Source organism: Pseudophryne corroboree, chromosome 2, assembly GCF_028390025.1.
Source record: "Pseudophryne corroboree isolate aPseCor3 chromosome 2, aPseCor3.hap2, whole genome shotgun sequence".
NCBI classification, from domain to species: Eukaryota; Metazoa; Chordata; class Amphibia; order Anura; family Myobatrachidae; genus Pseudophryne; species Pseudophryne corroboree.
This window is the reverse complement of record NC_086445.1, coordinates 1,051,715,637-1,051,730,824: the sequence shown is the minus strand read 5'-3', so window position 1 is coordinate 1,051,730,824 and position 15,188 is coordinate 1,051,715,637. Positions and strand designations below refer to the sequence as shown.

Genomic DNA, 15,188 nt, shown 5'->3' with positions numbered 1-15,188 from the left:
CAGCATATGAAACCCCTGGCAACAAGCATGACACCCAGCGCATGAAACCCCTGGCAACGAGCATGACACCCAGCGTATGAAACCCCTGGCAGCAAGCATGACACCTAGTGCATGAAACCCCTGGCAACGAGCATTACACTCAACCCATGAAACCCCTAGCAATGAGCATGACACCCAGCGCATGAAACCCCTGGCAACGAGCATGACATCCAGCATATGAAACCCCTGGCAACGAGCATGACACCCAGCACATGAAACCCCTGGCAACGAGCATGACAGTCAGCGCATGAAACCCCTGGCAACGAGCATGACACCCAGCACATGAAACCCCTGGCAGCGAGCATGACACCCAGCGTATGAAACCCCTGGCAACAAGCATGACACCCAGCGCATGAAACCCCTGGCAACGAGCATGACACCCAGCGTATGAAAACTCCTGGCAGCAAGCATGACACCTAGCACATGAAACCCCTGGCAACGAGCATTACACTCAACCCATGAAACCACTGGCAATGAGCATGACACCCAGCGCATGAAACCCCTGGCAACGAGCATGACATCCAGCATATGAAATCCCTGGCAACGAGCATGACACCCAGCACATGAAACCCCTGGCAACGAGCATGACAGTCAGCACATGAAACCCCTGGCAACGAGCATGACACCCAGCGCATGAAACCCCTGGCAGCGAGCATGACACCCAGCGCATGAAATCCCTGGCAACGAGCATGACATCCAGCATATGAAACCCCTGGCAACGAGCATATCATCCAGCACATGAAACCCCTGGCAACGAGCATGACAGTCAGCACATGAAACCCCTGGCAACGAGCATGACACCCAGCGCATGAAACCCCTGGCAGCGAGCATGACACCCAGCGCATGAAACCCTTGGCAATGAGCAGGTAATTTAAAGTAATTAGAAGTTTTACTGTAGGGCATAATGGGGGTAATTCAGATCTGATCGCAGCAGTAAGTTTGATAGCAGTTGGGCAAAACCATGTGCACTGCCGGGGGGGGGGGGGGGGGCAGATGTAACATGTGCAGTGCAGGTGGGTCAGATGTAAGATGTGCAGAGAGAGTTAGATTTGGGTGGATTATATTGTTTCTGTGCAGGGTAAATACTGGCTGCTTTATTTTTACACTGCAATTTAGATTTCAGTTTGATCACACCCCACCCAAATGTAACTCTCTCTGCACATGTTACATCTGCCCCCCCTGTAGTGCACATGGTTTTGCCCAACAGCTAACAAATTTTCTGCTGCGATCAACTCTGAATTAGGCCCAATGTATCACAGGCATTGCGGTGTGTGGCATAATATGGTGCAGGGGCATTGCGGTGTGTGGCATAATATGGTGCAGGGGCATTGCGGTGTGTGGCATAATATGGTGCAGGGGCATTGCGGTGTGTGGCATAATATGGTGCAGGGGCATTGCGGTGTGTGGCATAATATGGTGCAGGGGCATTGCGGTGTGTGGCATAATATGGTGCAGGGGCATTACTGTGTGGGACTTATGGTGGACTGTTTGTTTTTTCCTGTGGTGACCGAGGTCTGTTGGTGCAGGGTCAAAAACTCGGGTATTAGTTAGTCTTTTCCTACGAGTCCAGGCCCATTTGTAGCAAGGCCACGCCCATTTTAGCAAAGCCACACCCTCTCTTTATGTCTATGATGGGCATTTTTGATTGTCTATGGGAAGGGCGCACATTTTTTTAATGCTCGCACTGGGAGCCACATTGTTATATTACTTTCTGCTAGCCTCACATCCTCTCATTTATAACACGGTCTACTAGAAAACTCAATTTCTGCAGACATTGGCCCTCATTCCGAGTTGATCGCTCGCTAGCTACTTTTAGCAGCCGTGCAAACGCATTGTCGCTGCCCACGGGGGAGTGTTTTTTCGCTTTGCAAGTGTGCGAACGCCTGTGCAGCTGAGCAGTACAAAAACATTTTGTGCAAAATAAGACCATCCCTGTAGTTACTTATCCTGTGCGATGATTCCAGCGACGAAGGTCCCGGAATTGACGTCAGACACCCGCCCTGCAAATGTAAGAGGGTGGTGGCGGTGCGTGTAGTGCCTGCTGCCGTGTAGGTTCACCACTTACCAGGCGCCGCACTCTCTCACATTCAGGTACCGGAACCTTCAACGGACCTGGACACGATGACCTAGGAGGAAGGAGATTGCTGAGTGCCGCCCTCCTGACTGTGGACTGAAACGCCCTCCGGAACCAAGAAAAATAACGCTTTCGGGCTAGGTGAGGGTCATCCCAGGCGTACGCCTCAGAGCCCGAATTTCACCTATTGGCACTCTCGCGCCAGGTGGAAATTCTACCTTGCACCGGCGTGCAAGGCTCACCGTTGCCCTGAAGGAAGGGAGATAGATAGGGACACACAGAAGGAACACACAGACCGATGTTACTCACCGCCCTACGTCTTGTACTCCGATCTTCCCCACTTGCAGGTCCCTGTAAGGAGGCAAAGAGAGAAACAGCCGTGCAGGGCCTCACTCTAACCTAGTGTGCATCCGCTACACTAGCTACATAAACAAAGCCCTCAAACTGGCTCAAGTGTGGGTGGTGCAACACAAACTATGCACAAACTCTAAAACAACACTTTGCCCTGCACGGTAACAACACACATATCAGAGTACAACATCAAATGGTGCAGTTCCTTTAAATCCCTACCTACCGCTGGAAGGGGGGTGGGCGCCGCACAACCTGCCCACCTCCTGTAGACTTCCTTCTATGGGGCTCAGGTCGAGCGGACTTGCCTACCTAAACACTTCAGGGTGGCCTGGGCCTAGTGCCCAGTGCCACCTTTATTCACCTTGGGGGGGGCACTTATTCACTGGGCCTAGCGCCCCCTGACTGCACACAGGCCGGAGGCCTGACTTCACCCACGGGCCTAGCGCCCGCCTAACTTGTCGCCCGTTGGGTGACCTGGGCCTAGTGTCCAGGGTCACCTTATATGTACCTACTCTGCCAAAATGCACTAGGGCCTAATGCCCCCACAGGCCCAGTGCCCGATGTGCCCCTTGGGCCTAATGCCCGCCTACGGCGCCGTTGAGGTGGCTTGGGCCTAATGCCCAAACCACCAAATCAAATGGTGGCCCCAACCTCCTATCTGCGCCCCAGGCCTAGTGCCTGAATTGTGCCCCCGGGCCTAATGCCCGTCCCTGATGGTCTATGGAGGAAAGGAGAGGGGGGTGGAAGTAGCCTCACTGAGGCCTCACCTGATCCGGGGGTCTCCGGCGCCCTCTTCTGCCGCTGACCCGTCCTGGCCAGCGGCGTCGCCTCCACTCCTCCGCGTCCAGCCGCCGCTGGACATCTTCTTGCAGGAGCCCGACGTCTTCTGGCCTCTTCAGCGGCCACCGGAGCTCTTCTTCAAACGGCCGTCGTCTTCTCCTCCGCGCCGGACTCTCTTCTGCGCTCCTGCGCGCTGACTTCCTTCTCCGGGTCCCGGCCGCTTCTTCCGCGCTCTTCCGCGTGCTTCTTCTTTTGTTCGGCTCACGCTCGGCATCTGACGTCAGATGCCGGGGGCGGGGCCTATGACGCGGCGAGCGCCGATTGGCTCGCCGCGCCTGTCTCTGATTGGCCGCCGCTCCGGGAGCCGTGATTGGCTCCCGGAGGGCGCCAACATTTGAACGCCTTCGCAGCCTCCGGTCCGGTGCAGGGAAAAGTGTAATCCCTGCACCGGACACCCGCCGCTCCTGCACACTGACAGGCGCTAGGGACAGACAAGCTGTCCCAGCGCTGTCAGAGACACAGATCCCCTGCGTGCTGTAGCTGGGATGTGTCCTGGGGAACAGGACACATCTCCACACAAACGCCTGGTCACGCCTGCGTTTTCCCAACCACTCCCAGAAAACGGTCAGTTGACACCCATAAATGCCTTCTTCCTAGAAGCATTGCACAGCAACGATGCTGTTTGTACCCGTACGACGCGCGTGTGCATGGCAGTGCATACGCATGCGCAGTTTTGCCATTTTTTTTACCTGATCGCTGTGCTGCGAAAACTGGCAGTGTGTGATAAACTCGGAATGACCCCCATAGTCTCCATGTATATTCTGCATAATAATACAATGGCGACATTGCGCATACTCATTAACCAAAACTGGGATGGCCGCAACATTGGGAGATAACTAGGAGGGATGCTATAGAGCAGCAAAGCCGCGCCCGCCTGAAAAGGGGGTGTGGCCTGAGGGAAGGGGCGCGGCTTCACGGGAGTGCTGCAATTGCGAGCCATGCCCCCATTTTCCATCACTACGGGGGCATGGCCAGCGCTCCGTGAGTCCCCCAGTCCCTCTGACACCACACATTCAGCACCTCTCACAGTCCTGCCGTTACCATCTTTGAAACATTTCCAGGATCAGATCCGTTCTCACCCAGGACGCTACTAAGACCCTCATCCACTCACTGGTCATCTCCAGTCTTAGTCTTTCTGGGTATGTTTTGTTACATAGGCCAGGCACCATTTTAGTTGCCCTTCTTTATACAGATATACTATATGCACATGTAGTTGATGGTGTATTTTAGGCCCCATGTGGGTGGTGGTGTATTATAAGGCTCCATGTACAGTAGGTGGTGGTGTATATGGATGTTACGCACACCAGTGCTAACAGGAGTATACCGGTGTATGAGCAGAGAGGGATGCGAAGCAAACGAACTCACAGACAGTATAACATACACAGAAGGTGATGGAATAACTAATAAACACAAAGTGAACGGAGAAACCCAGTTCCTGAGCCTTTGGGTGTCTCCCTAGTGTCAGGAATGCTCAGATGGAATAGAGCGGACAATGAAGCGAGGTGTAGTGATTTAACATGTGGAGCACCTAAAATGATGTTGCTAAGAGCAACAGAAAAAACCCCAAAGGGTTACCAACGGGTGTGGGAATAAACTCCTTGGTCAGAGATAGAAATATAGACACAAGGAGAGTATCCACAATCCTAACCCCCACTTGCAGGGCACAGGTTCAGCTTACTGCCACTAAACTGACACCTGGACGCCCTGCACAGTGAGGGAGGATTAAGCAAGCAGGTCTGAGAGTACAGCCGCAAACCTGCTGGGTTCACAGAATAGCAAAAGAACCCCAGCAGGTCAAACAACTGACTCCAGTCTTACTGCTAGGTCCGGATTGGCAGAATGAAGTACCGAATCCCAAGGCCTATTCGCAGTAAGCAACAAGTAAATACAAAGTCACACAGTACTAGCTAACTCTCTGGAACTGACTAACAAACAAAGATTCAGCAGCATTTTCCTAGCCTGAGAGGATGGTTTATATAGCAGGTGCTGTCCACGCCCCACTCAGACCTCACAGACTGTGAGCACAAAACCAGCGCCGGATTCCCTGCCGTGCACAGAGCCTGTAACCACTACACAGTAAAAACCCGGACCGGAGTATCAGCTGCGCTCAGGTTACTTCGCTAACACTTGCCTCCCGGTTGCCATGGCGACGTGGCAGCACAGAGCAGGAGATCCTAACAATGGACCCATGATGATGATGGTGGTGTATTATATGACCCCATATAGTTGGGGGTACAAGGCCCCATGTGGGGGATGGTGTAATATGAGGCTCTATGTAGATGGTGGTGTATTATAAGTCCCCATGTAGAGTAGGTGGTGGTATATATGGCCCCATGATGATGATGGTGGTGTATTATAAGTCCCCATGTAGAGTAGGTGGTGGTATATATGGCCCCATGATGATGATGGTGGTGTATTATAAGTCCCCATGTAGAGTAGGTGGTGGTATATATGGCCCCATGATGATGATGGTGGTGTATTATAAGTCCCCATGTAGAGTAGGTGGTGGAGTATATGGACCTATGATGATGATGTTGGTGGTGTATTATAAGGCCCCATGTTGGTGTTGGTGTATTATATGGCCCCATGAAGGTGGTGGTGCATTATATGACCCAAAGTAGGTGTTGGTGTATTATAAGACCGGATGAAGGTGGTGGTGTATTATAAGGCCCAATGATGGTGGTGGTGTAATGTAAGGGCCCATGCAGGTGTTGGTGTATTACAAGGCCCCATGTATGTGGTGGTGTATTATAAGGCCCCATGATGATGGTAGTGTATTATAAGGCTCTATGAAGGTGGTGGTGTATTATAATGCTTCATATAGGTGGTGGAGTAGTATAAGACCCCATATAGTTGGTGGTGTATTAAAAGACCCCATGTAGTTGGTTGTACATTATAAGCCCTATGAAGGTGGAGGCGCATTATATGGCCCAGTGTAAGTGGTGGTGTATCATATCACCGAAGTAGGTGGTGGTGTATTATATGGCCCCATGCAGGTGGAGGTGTATTATATGGCCCCATATAGATGGTGGTTTATTATAAGGCTCCATGTCGGTGGTGGTGTATTATATGGCCCCATTTATGTAGTGCTGTAAATGGCCTCATGGAGGTGGTTGTATATTATATTGCCCAATTATGGTGGTGGTATAATGTAAGGCCCCATGTAGGTGGTGGTTTATAATAAGTCCAAATGAAGGTGGTGATATATTATAAGACCCCATGTAGTTGGTTATGTATTATAAGGCCCATGATGATGGTGGTGTATTACAAGTCTCCATGATGATGATGATGGTGGTGTATTATAAGACCCCATTTTATGTTGGAAGTATTTATAAACCACCGCTGATTTCTTGCTAGTGGAAATAATAAGCAAAGCATGGCCCCTGGGCTACTAACCTCTACCCGGTGCACAAAGATACATATTACAGATAGCACAACTCACTCAATGCCAATGAGCGATAGAACCATCTTCTCTACGTGTCTGTGATGAGACATCACGTTGTGCAGGGCATCTAAATGGACGAATGTTGGGTATCCTTGTTCCATGTTCACCTGGGGCCCCTCTTCCAGGTTGGTTGGTCTTTCTGCTCAACCAGATCAGATTCTGTTATGTGTGGTACAGAAACAGTCACATTTCATGGTAGGAGAAAGTTGTCTTCTCTGTTGGTGCCTAAGACACACAATGAAGACCCTGGCAGATCGGCGCCATGCTACCAGCGTGTGCCAACATGGTGGGTCAGTGTTTTTGAGTTCTGTCATGACTGCAATCCCGATTTTGTGCTTATTTTGCAGGTGCAGTAGAGCGCAAAGATGATGCTGAGTCCAGAACAGGTGGATTCAGACCAACCGTCGGCCCAGTCCGAGTCTGACTCCGCAGTGAGCGAGACAAAGGGAGGCAGTGTGTCTGAGACCGAGGGAGGAGGCTGTGGGACTCCGTGTCTTCCCCCACAACTGAGCCGTGAGGAGAAGAGGCGGAAAAGACGAGCCACCGCCAAGTATCGTTCAGCACATGCTACCAGGGAACGAATCCGCGTGGAGGCCTTTAACGTGGCCTTTGCCGAGCTACGAGGCCTTCTGCCAACTCTGCCCCCAGACAAAAAGCTCTCAAAGATTGAGATCCTGCGCCTGGCGATCTGCTACATCTCCTACCTCAACCATGTGTTGGATGTCTAGATGGTGCATGGACGATCTGTAGGACATGGGGCCATATGGCAGGCATTACATGATGGACCCTGCTAGTGTGGGAGGGCAGTGCTGTGGTTAGACTGACAGGTGGAAGCAATGCCATGGTTAGGTGTGTCCCTCACAGACCCAGTAGTCACTGGTGAGAGCCCAGTGTGACTCATGGCTTGGTGACCACTGGCTCAGAGACATTAGCCTCTTCCAGGCTGAGACTGAGCCTCCGGCCAGCACCAGTCAGTAGCTATAGGCAGCAAGTAAAACAATGTGCATTAATTCATAGGTTATTGGACCAAAGGTGACTGTGTGGTGGTTCCGTGTCTTAGAGGTGCCTATTCTTAATGTAGCAGTGAAGACACCTTGTGGCAGATGTGTGTGTTATCTGTGTAGATTAACAGTGCCACATAGTGGCTGCTTTGTATATTACATGAGCACATACAGTACATACATGCGTATATACGTGGTTGTGTGTATATACACACACATGTATACATTCCTTATGACCAAGTAACCTCCTCTGGGGCCCCCCTTCCCCTTACTTATGTGGTAGTTGGAAATATATGTTGTTCCGCCCTCTTACTGTGGTACTGTAACTACAGCGCTCTCTCTGTATCCTCTGCGTGGGAATGGGTGCGGTATACGCTACATGTGATGCTGGATAATGCTGCAGCCTAACCGCACAAATAGCCTAACCCTAACCTCCCTAACCTCACCCCCCATAGCCTAACCCTAACCTCCCTAACCTCACCCCCCCATAGCCTAACCCTAACCTCCCTAACCTCACCCCCCATAGCCTAACCCTAACCTCCCTAACCTCACCCCCCCCATAGCCTAACCCTAACCTCCCTAACCTCACCCCCCATAGCCTAACCCTAACCTCCCTAACCTCACCCCCCCATAGCCTAACCCTAACCTCCCTAACCTCACCCCCCATAGCCTAACCCTAACCTCCCTAACCTCACCCCCCCATAGCCTAACCCTAACCTCCCTAACCTCACCCCCCATAGCCTAACCCTAACCTCCCTAACCTCACCCCCCATAGCCTAACCCTAACCTCCCTAACCTCACCCCCCATAGCCTAACCCTAACCTCCCTAACCTCACCCCCCCATAGCCTAACCCTAACCTCCCTAACCTCACCCCCCCATAGCCTAACCCTAACCTCCCTAACCTCACCCCCCCATAGCCTAACCCTAACCTCCCTAACCTCACCCCCCCATAGCCTAACCCTAACCTCCCTAACCTCACCCCCCCATAGCCTAACCCTAACCTCCCTAACCTCACCCCCCCATAGCCTAACCCTAACCTCCCTAACCTCACCCCCCCATAGCCTAACCCTAACCTCCCTAACCTCACCCCCCCATAGCCTAACCCTAACCTCCCTAACCTCACCCCCCCATAGCCTAACCCTAACCTCCCTAACCTCACCCCCCATAGCCTAACCCTAACCTCACCCCCTCCCCCATAGCCTAACCGTAACCTCACCCTCCCCATAGCCTAACCCTAACCTTACCCTCCCCATAGCCTAACCCTAACCTTACCCTCCCCATAGCCTAACCCTAACCTCCCTAACCTCACCCATAGCCTAACCGTAACCTCACCCCCCATAGCCTAACCCTATCCTCCCCCCTCCCCCATAGCCTAACCGTAACCTCACCCTCCCCATAGCCTAACCCTAACCTTACCCTCCCCATAGCCTAACCCTAACCTTACCCTCCCCATAGCCTAACCCTAACCTCGCCCTCCCCATAGCCTAACCCTAACCTTACCCTCCCCATAGCCTAACCCTAACCTCGCCCTCCCCATAGCCTAACCCTAACCTTCCTGGCTGGCAGACATCAACGCGGCTCCTGCTGACATGTTGAACCATACTGACATTCTAGCATCGACATTGAGTTGTTGACATTAGGAATGCCATCATGGTTACTGTGGACCATCGGTCAGATGGTCCACAGTAACCATGATGGCATTCCTAATGTCATTCTACCCACGCAGATACAGTGGTCATTCTACCGGTATCCGGACTCCAGGTCGACAACAAAAAGGTCGACACACCTTAGGTCGACACCAATTGGTCGACACACCTTAGGTCGACATGGACAAAAGGTCGACATGGATAAAAGGTTGACAGGAACAAGGTCGACGTGGAAAAGGGTCGACATGAGTTTTTTATGTTTTTTTTTTTCTTTTTTGGAACCTTTTCATACTTAACGATCCACGTGGACTACGATTGGAACGGTAATCTGTGCCGAGCGAAGCGGAGCGAAGGCACCATGCCCGAAGCATGGCGAGCGAAGCGAGCCATGCGAGGGGACGCTGTGCACTAATTGGGGTTCCCAGTCACTCTCCGAAGAAAACGTCACAAAAAAAACATAAAAAACTCATGTCGACCTTTTTCCATGTCGACCTTGTTCCTGTCGACCTTTTGTCCATGTCGACCTTTTGTCCATGTTGACCTAAGGTGTGTCGACCAATTGGTGTCGACCTAAGGTGTGTTGACCTTTTTGTTGTCGACCCTGAGTCCCAGACCCATTCTACCCATGCAGATACAGTGCATACGAAAAGTATTCGCAGCGCTTCAGTTTTTCCACATTTTGTTATGTTACAGCCTTATTCCAAAATGGAATAAATTCATTTTTCCCCTCAACATTTTACACACAATACCCCATAATGACAATGTGAAAAAAAGTTTTTTTTTTTAGATTTTTTTCAAATGTATTAAAAATAAAAAACTAAGAAATCACATGTACATAAGTATTCACAGCCTTTGCTCAATACTTTGTTGATGCACCTTTGGCAGCAATTACAGCCTCAAGTCTTTTTGAATATGATGCCACAAGCTTGGCATACCTATCTTTGGGCAGTTTCGCCCATTCCTCTTTGCAGCACCTCTCAAGCTCCATCAGGTTGGATGGGAAGCGTCGGTGCACAGCCATTTTCAGATCTCTCCAGAGATGTTCAATCGGATTCAGGTCTGGGCTCTGGCTGGGCCACTCAAGGACATTCACAGAGTTGTCCTGAAGCCACTCCTTTGATATCTTGGCTGTGTGCTTAGGGTCGTTGTCCTGCTGAAAGATGAACCGTCGCCCCAGTCTGGTGTCAAGAGCGCTCTGGAGCAGGTTTTCATCCAGGATGTCTCTGTACATTGCTGCATTCATCTTTCCCTCTATCCTGACTAGTCTCCCAGTTCCTGCCGCTGAAAAACATCCCCACAGAATGATGCTGCCACCATCATGCTTCACTGTAGGGATGGTATTGGCCTGGTGATGAGCGGTGCCTGGTTCCTCCAAACATGACGCCTGGCATTCACGCCAAAGAGTTCAATCATTGTCTCTTCAGACCAGAGAATTGTGTTTCTCATGGTCTGAGAGTCCTTCAGGTGCATTTTGGCAAACTCCAGGCCAGCTGCCATGTGCTTTTTTACTAAGGAGTGGCTTCTGCCTGGCCACTCTACCATACAGGCCTGATTGGTAGAGATGTGCACCGGAAATTTTTCGGGTTTTGTGTTTTGGTTTTGGGTTCGGTTCCGTGGCCGTGTTTTGGGTTCGAACGCGTTTTGGCAAAACCTCACCGAATTTTTTTTGTCGGATTCGGGTGTGTTTTGGATTCGGGTGTTTTTTTCAAAAAACCCTAAAAAACAGCTTAAATCATAGAATTTGAGGGTCATTTTGATCCCAAAGTATTATTAACCTCAATAACCATAATTTCCACTCATTTTCAGTCTATTCTGAACACCTCACACCTCACAATATTATTTTTAGTCCTAAAATTTGCACCGAGGTCGCTGGATGACTAAGCTCAGCGACCCAAGTGGCCGACACAAACACCTGGCCCATCTAGGAGTGGCACTGCAGTGTCACGCAGGATGGCCCTTCCAAAAAACACTCCCCAAACAGCACATGACGCAAACAAAAAAAGAGGCGCAATGAGGTAGCTGTGTGAGTAAGCTAAGCGACCTTAGTGGCCGACACAAACACCTGGCCCATCTAGGAGTGGCACTGCAGTGTTAGGCCGGATGGCCCTTCCAAAAAATACTCCCCAAACAGCACATGACGCAAAGAAGAAAAAAAGAGGCGCAATGAGGTAGCTGTGTGACTAAGATAAGTGACCCTAGTGGCCGACACAAACACCTGGCCCATCTAGGAGTGGCACTGCAGTGTCACGCAGGATGGCCCTTCCAAAAAACACTCCCCAAACAGCACATGACGCAAAGAAAAAAAGAGGCGCAATGAGGTAGCTGTGTGAGTAAGCTAAGCGACCCTAGTGGCCGACACAAACACCTGGCCCATCTAGGAGTGGCACTGCAGTGTCAGGCCGGATGGCCCTTCCAAAAAATACTCCCCAAACAGCACATGACGCAAAGAAGAAAAAAAAGAGGCGCAATGAGGTAGCTGTGTGACTAAGATAAGTGACCCTAGTGGCCGACACAAACACCTGGCCCATCTAGGAGTGGCACTGCAGTGTCAGGCCGGATGGCCCTTCCAAAAAATACTCCCCAAACAGCACATGACGCAAAGAAGAAAAAAAAGAGGCGCAATGAGGTAGCTGTGTGACTAAGATAAGTGACCCTAGTGGCCGACACAAACACCTGGCCCATCTAGGAGTGGCACTGCAGTGTCACGCAGGATGGCCCTTCCAAAAAATACTCCCCAAACAGCACATGACGCAAAGAAGAAAAAAAAGAGGCGCAATGAGGTAGCTGTGTGACTAAGATAAGCGACCCTAGTGGCCGACACAAACACCTTGCCCATCTAGGAGTGGCACTGCAGTGTCACGCAGGATGGCCCTTCCAAAAAACACTCCCCAAACAGCACATGACGCAAAGAAAAATGAAAGAAAAAAGAGGTGCAAGATGGAATTGTCCTTGGGCCCTCCCACCCACCCTTATGTTGTATAAACAGGACATGCACACTTTTACCAACCCATCATTTCAGTGACAGGGTCTGCCACACGACTGTGACTGAAATGACGGGTTGGTTTGGACCCCCACCAAAAAAGAAGCAATTAATCTCTCCTTGCACAAACTGGCTCTACAGAGCAAAGATGTCCACCTCATCATCATCCTCCGATTCATCACCGTGTACATCCCCCTCCTCACAGATTATCAATTCGTCCCCACTGGAATCCACCATCACAGCTCCCTGTGTACTTTGTGGAGGCAATTGCTGCTGGTGAATGTCTCCATGGAGGAATTGATTATAATTCATTTTAATGAACATCATCTTCTCCACATTTTCTGGAAGTAACCTCGTACGCCGATTGCTGACAAGGTGAGCGGCGGCACTAAACACTCTTTCGGAGTACACACTTGTGGGAGGGCAACTTAGGTAGAATAAAGCCAGTTTGTGCAAGGGCCTCCAAATTGCCTCTTTTTCCTGCCAGTATACGTACGGACTGTCTGACGTGCCTACTTGGATGCGGTCACTCATATAATCCTCCACCATTCTTTCAATGGTGAGAGAATCATATGCAGTGACAGTAGACGACATGTCCGTAATCGTTGGCAGGTCCTTCAGTCCGGACCAGATGTCAGCATCAGCAGTCGCTCCAGACTGCCCTGCATCACCGCCAGCAAGTGGGCTTGGAATTCTGAGCCTTTTCCTCGCACCCCCAGTTGCGGGAGAATGTGAAGGAGGAGATGTTGACAGGTCGCGTTCCGCTTGACTTGACAATGTTCTCACCAGCAGTTCTTTGAACCCCTGCAGACTTGTGTCTGCCGGAAAGAGATATCCAAGGTAGGTTTTAAATCTAGGATCGAGCACGGTGGCCAAAATGTAGTGCTCTGATTTCAACAGATTGACCACCCGTGAATCCTTGTTAAGCGAATTAAGGGCTCCATCCACAAGTCCCACATGCCTAGCGGAATCGCTCAGTGTTAGCTCCTCCTTCAATGTCTCCAGCTTCTTCTGCAAAAGCCTGATGAGGGGAATGACCTGACTCAGGCTGGCAGTGTCTGAACTGACTTCACGTGTGGCAAGTTCAAAAGGTTGCAGAACCTTGCACAACGTTGAAATCATTCTCCACTGCGCTTGAGACAGGTGCATTCCACCTCCTATATCGTGCTCAGTTGTATAGGCTTGAATGGCCTTTTGCTGCTCCTCCAACCTCTGAAGCATATAGAGGGTTGAATTCCACCTCGTTACCACTTCTTGCTTCAGATGATGGCAGGGCAGGTTCAGGCGTTTTTGGTGTTGCTCTAGTCTTCTGTACGTGGTGCCTGTACGCCAAAAGTGTCCCGCAATTCTTCTGGCCACCGACAGCATCTCTTGCACGCCCCTCTCGTTTTTTAAATAATTCTGCACCACCAAATTCAAGGTATGTGCAAAACATGGGACGTGCTGGAATTTGCCCATATTTAATGCACACACAATATTGCTGGCGTTGTCCGATGCCACAAATCCACAGGAGAGTCCAATTGGGGTAAGCCATTCTTTGATGATCTTCCTCAGTTGCCGTAAGAGGTTTTCAGCTGTGTGCGTATTCTGGAAAGCGGTGATACAAAGCGTAGCCTGCCTAGGAAAGAGTTGGCGTTTGCGAGATGCTGCTACTGGTGCCGCCGCTGCTGTTCTTGCGGCGGGAGTCAATACATCTACCCAGTGGGCTGTCACAGTCATATAGTCCTGAGTCTGCCCTGCTCCACTTGTCCACATGTCCGTGGTTAAGTGGACATTGGGTACAACTGCATTTTTTAGGACACTGGTGAGTCTTTTTCTGAGGTCTGTGTACATTTTCGGTATCGCCTGCCTAGAGAAATGGAACCTAGATGGTATTTGGTACCGGGGACACAGTACCTCAATCAAGTCTATAGTTGGCTCTGCAGTAATGATGGATACCGGAACCACGTTTCTCACCGCCCAGGATGCCAAGGCCTCAGTTATCCGCTTTGCAGCAGGATGACTGCTGTGATATTTCATCTTCCTCGCAAAGGACTGTTGGACAGTCAATTGCTTGGTGGAAGTAGTAAAAGTCGTCTTACGACTTCCCCTCTGGGATGACCATCGACTCCCAGCAGCAACAACAGCAGCGCCAGCAGCAGTAGGCGTTACACGCAAGGATGCATTGGAGGAATCCCAGGCAGGAGAGGACTCGTCAGAATTGCCAGTGACATGGCCTGCAGGACTATTGGCATTCCTGGGGAAGGAGGAAATTGACACTGAGGGAGTTGGTGGGGTGGTTTGCGTGAGCTTGGTTACAAGAGGAAGGGATTTACTGGTCAGTGGACTGCTTCCGCTGTCGCCCAAAGTTTTTGAACTTGTCACTGACTTATGATGAATGCGCTGCAGGTGACGTATAAGGGAGGATGTTCCGAGGTGGTTAACGTCCTTACCCCTACTTATTACAGCTTGACAAAGGCAACACACGGCTTGACACCTGTTGTCCGCATTTCTGTTGAAATACTTCCACACCGAAGAGCTGATTTTTTTGGTATTTTCACCAGGCATGTCAATGGCCATATTCCTCCCACGGACAACAGGTGTCTCCCCGGGTGCCTGACTTAAACAAACCACCTCACCATCAGAATCCTCCTTGTCAATTTCCTCCCCAGCGCCAGCAACACCCATATCCTCCTCATCCTGGTGTACTTCAACACTGACATCTTCAATCTGACTATCAGGAACTGGACTGCGGGTGCTCCTTCCAGCACTTGCAGGGGGCGTGCAAATGGTGGAAGGCGCATGCTCTTCACGTCCAGTGTTGGGAAGGTC

At 50.7% G+C, this 15,188-nt stretch overlaps 1 protein-coding gene across 1 annotated transcript in view; it reads left to right on the top strand.

The window, feature by feature from the left end:
• The window catches only part of NHLH2 (nescient helix-loop-helix 2), a 53,595-nt gene extending 44,104 nt beyond the window's left edge, over positions 1 to 9,491 (top strand). Inside the window, exon 2 of the mRNA XM_063950569.1 lies at positions 7,097 to 9,491. Coding sequence (XP_063806639.1) covers positions 7,115 to 7,477 — 363 coding nt within the window. The 5' untranslated portion in view covers positions 7,097 to 7,114 and the 3' untranslated portion in view covers positions 7,478 to 9,491. The remainder of the gene's footprint in view (positions 1 to 7,096) is intronic.
• The last annotated feature ends 5,697 nt before the right edge of the window (positions 9,492 to 15,188 follow it).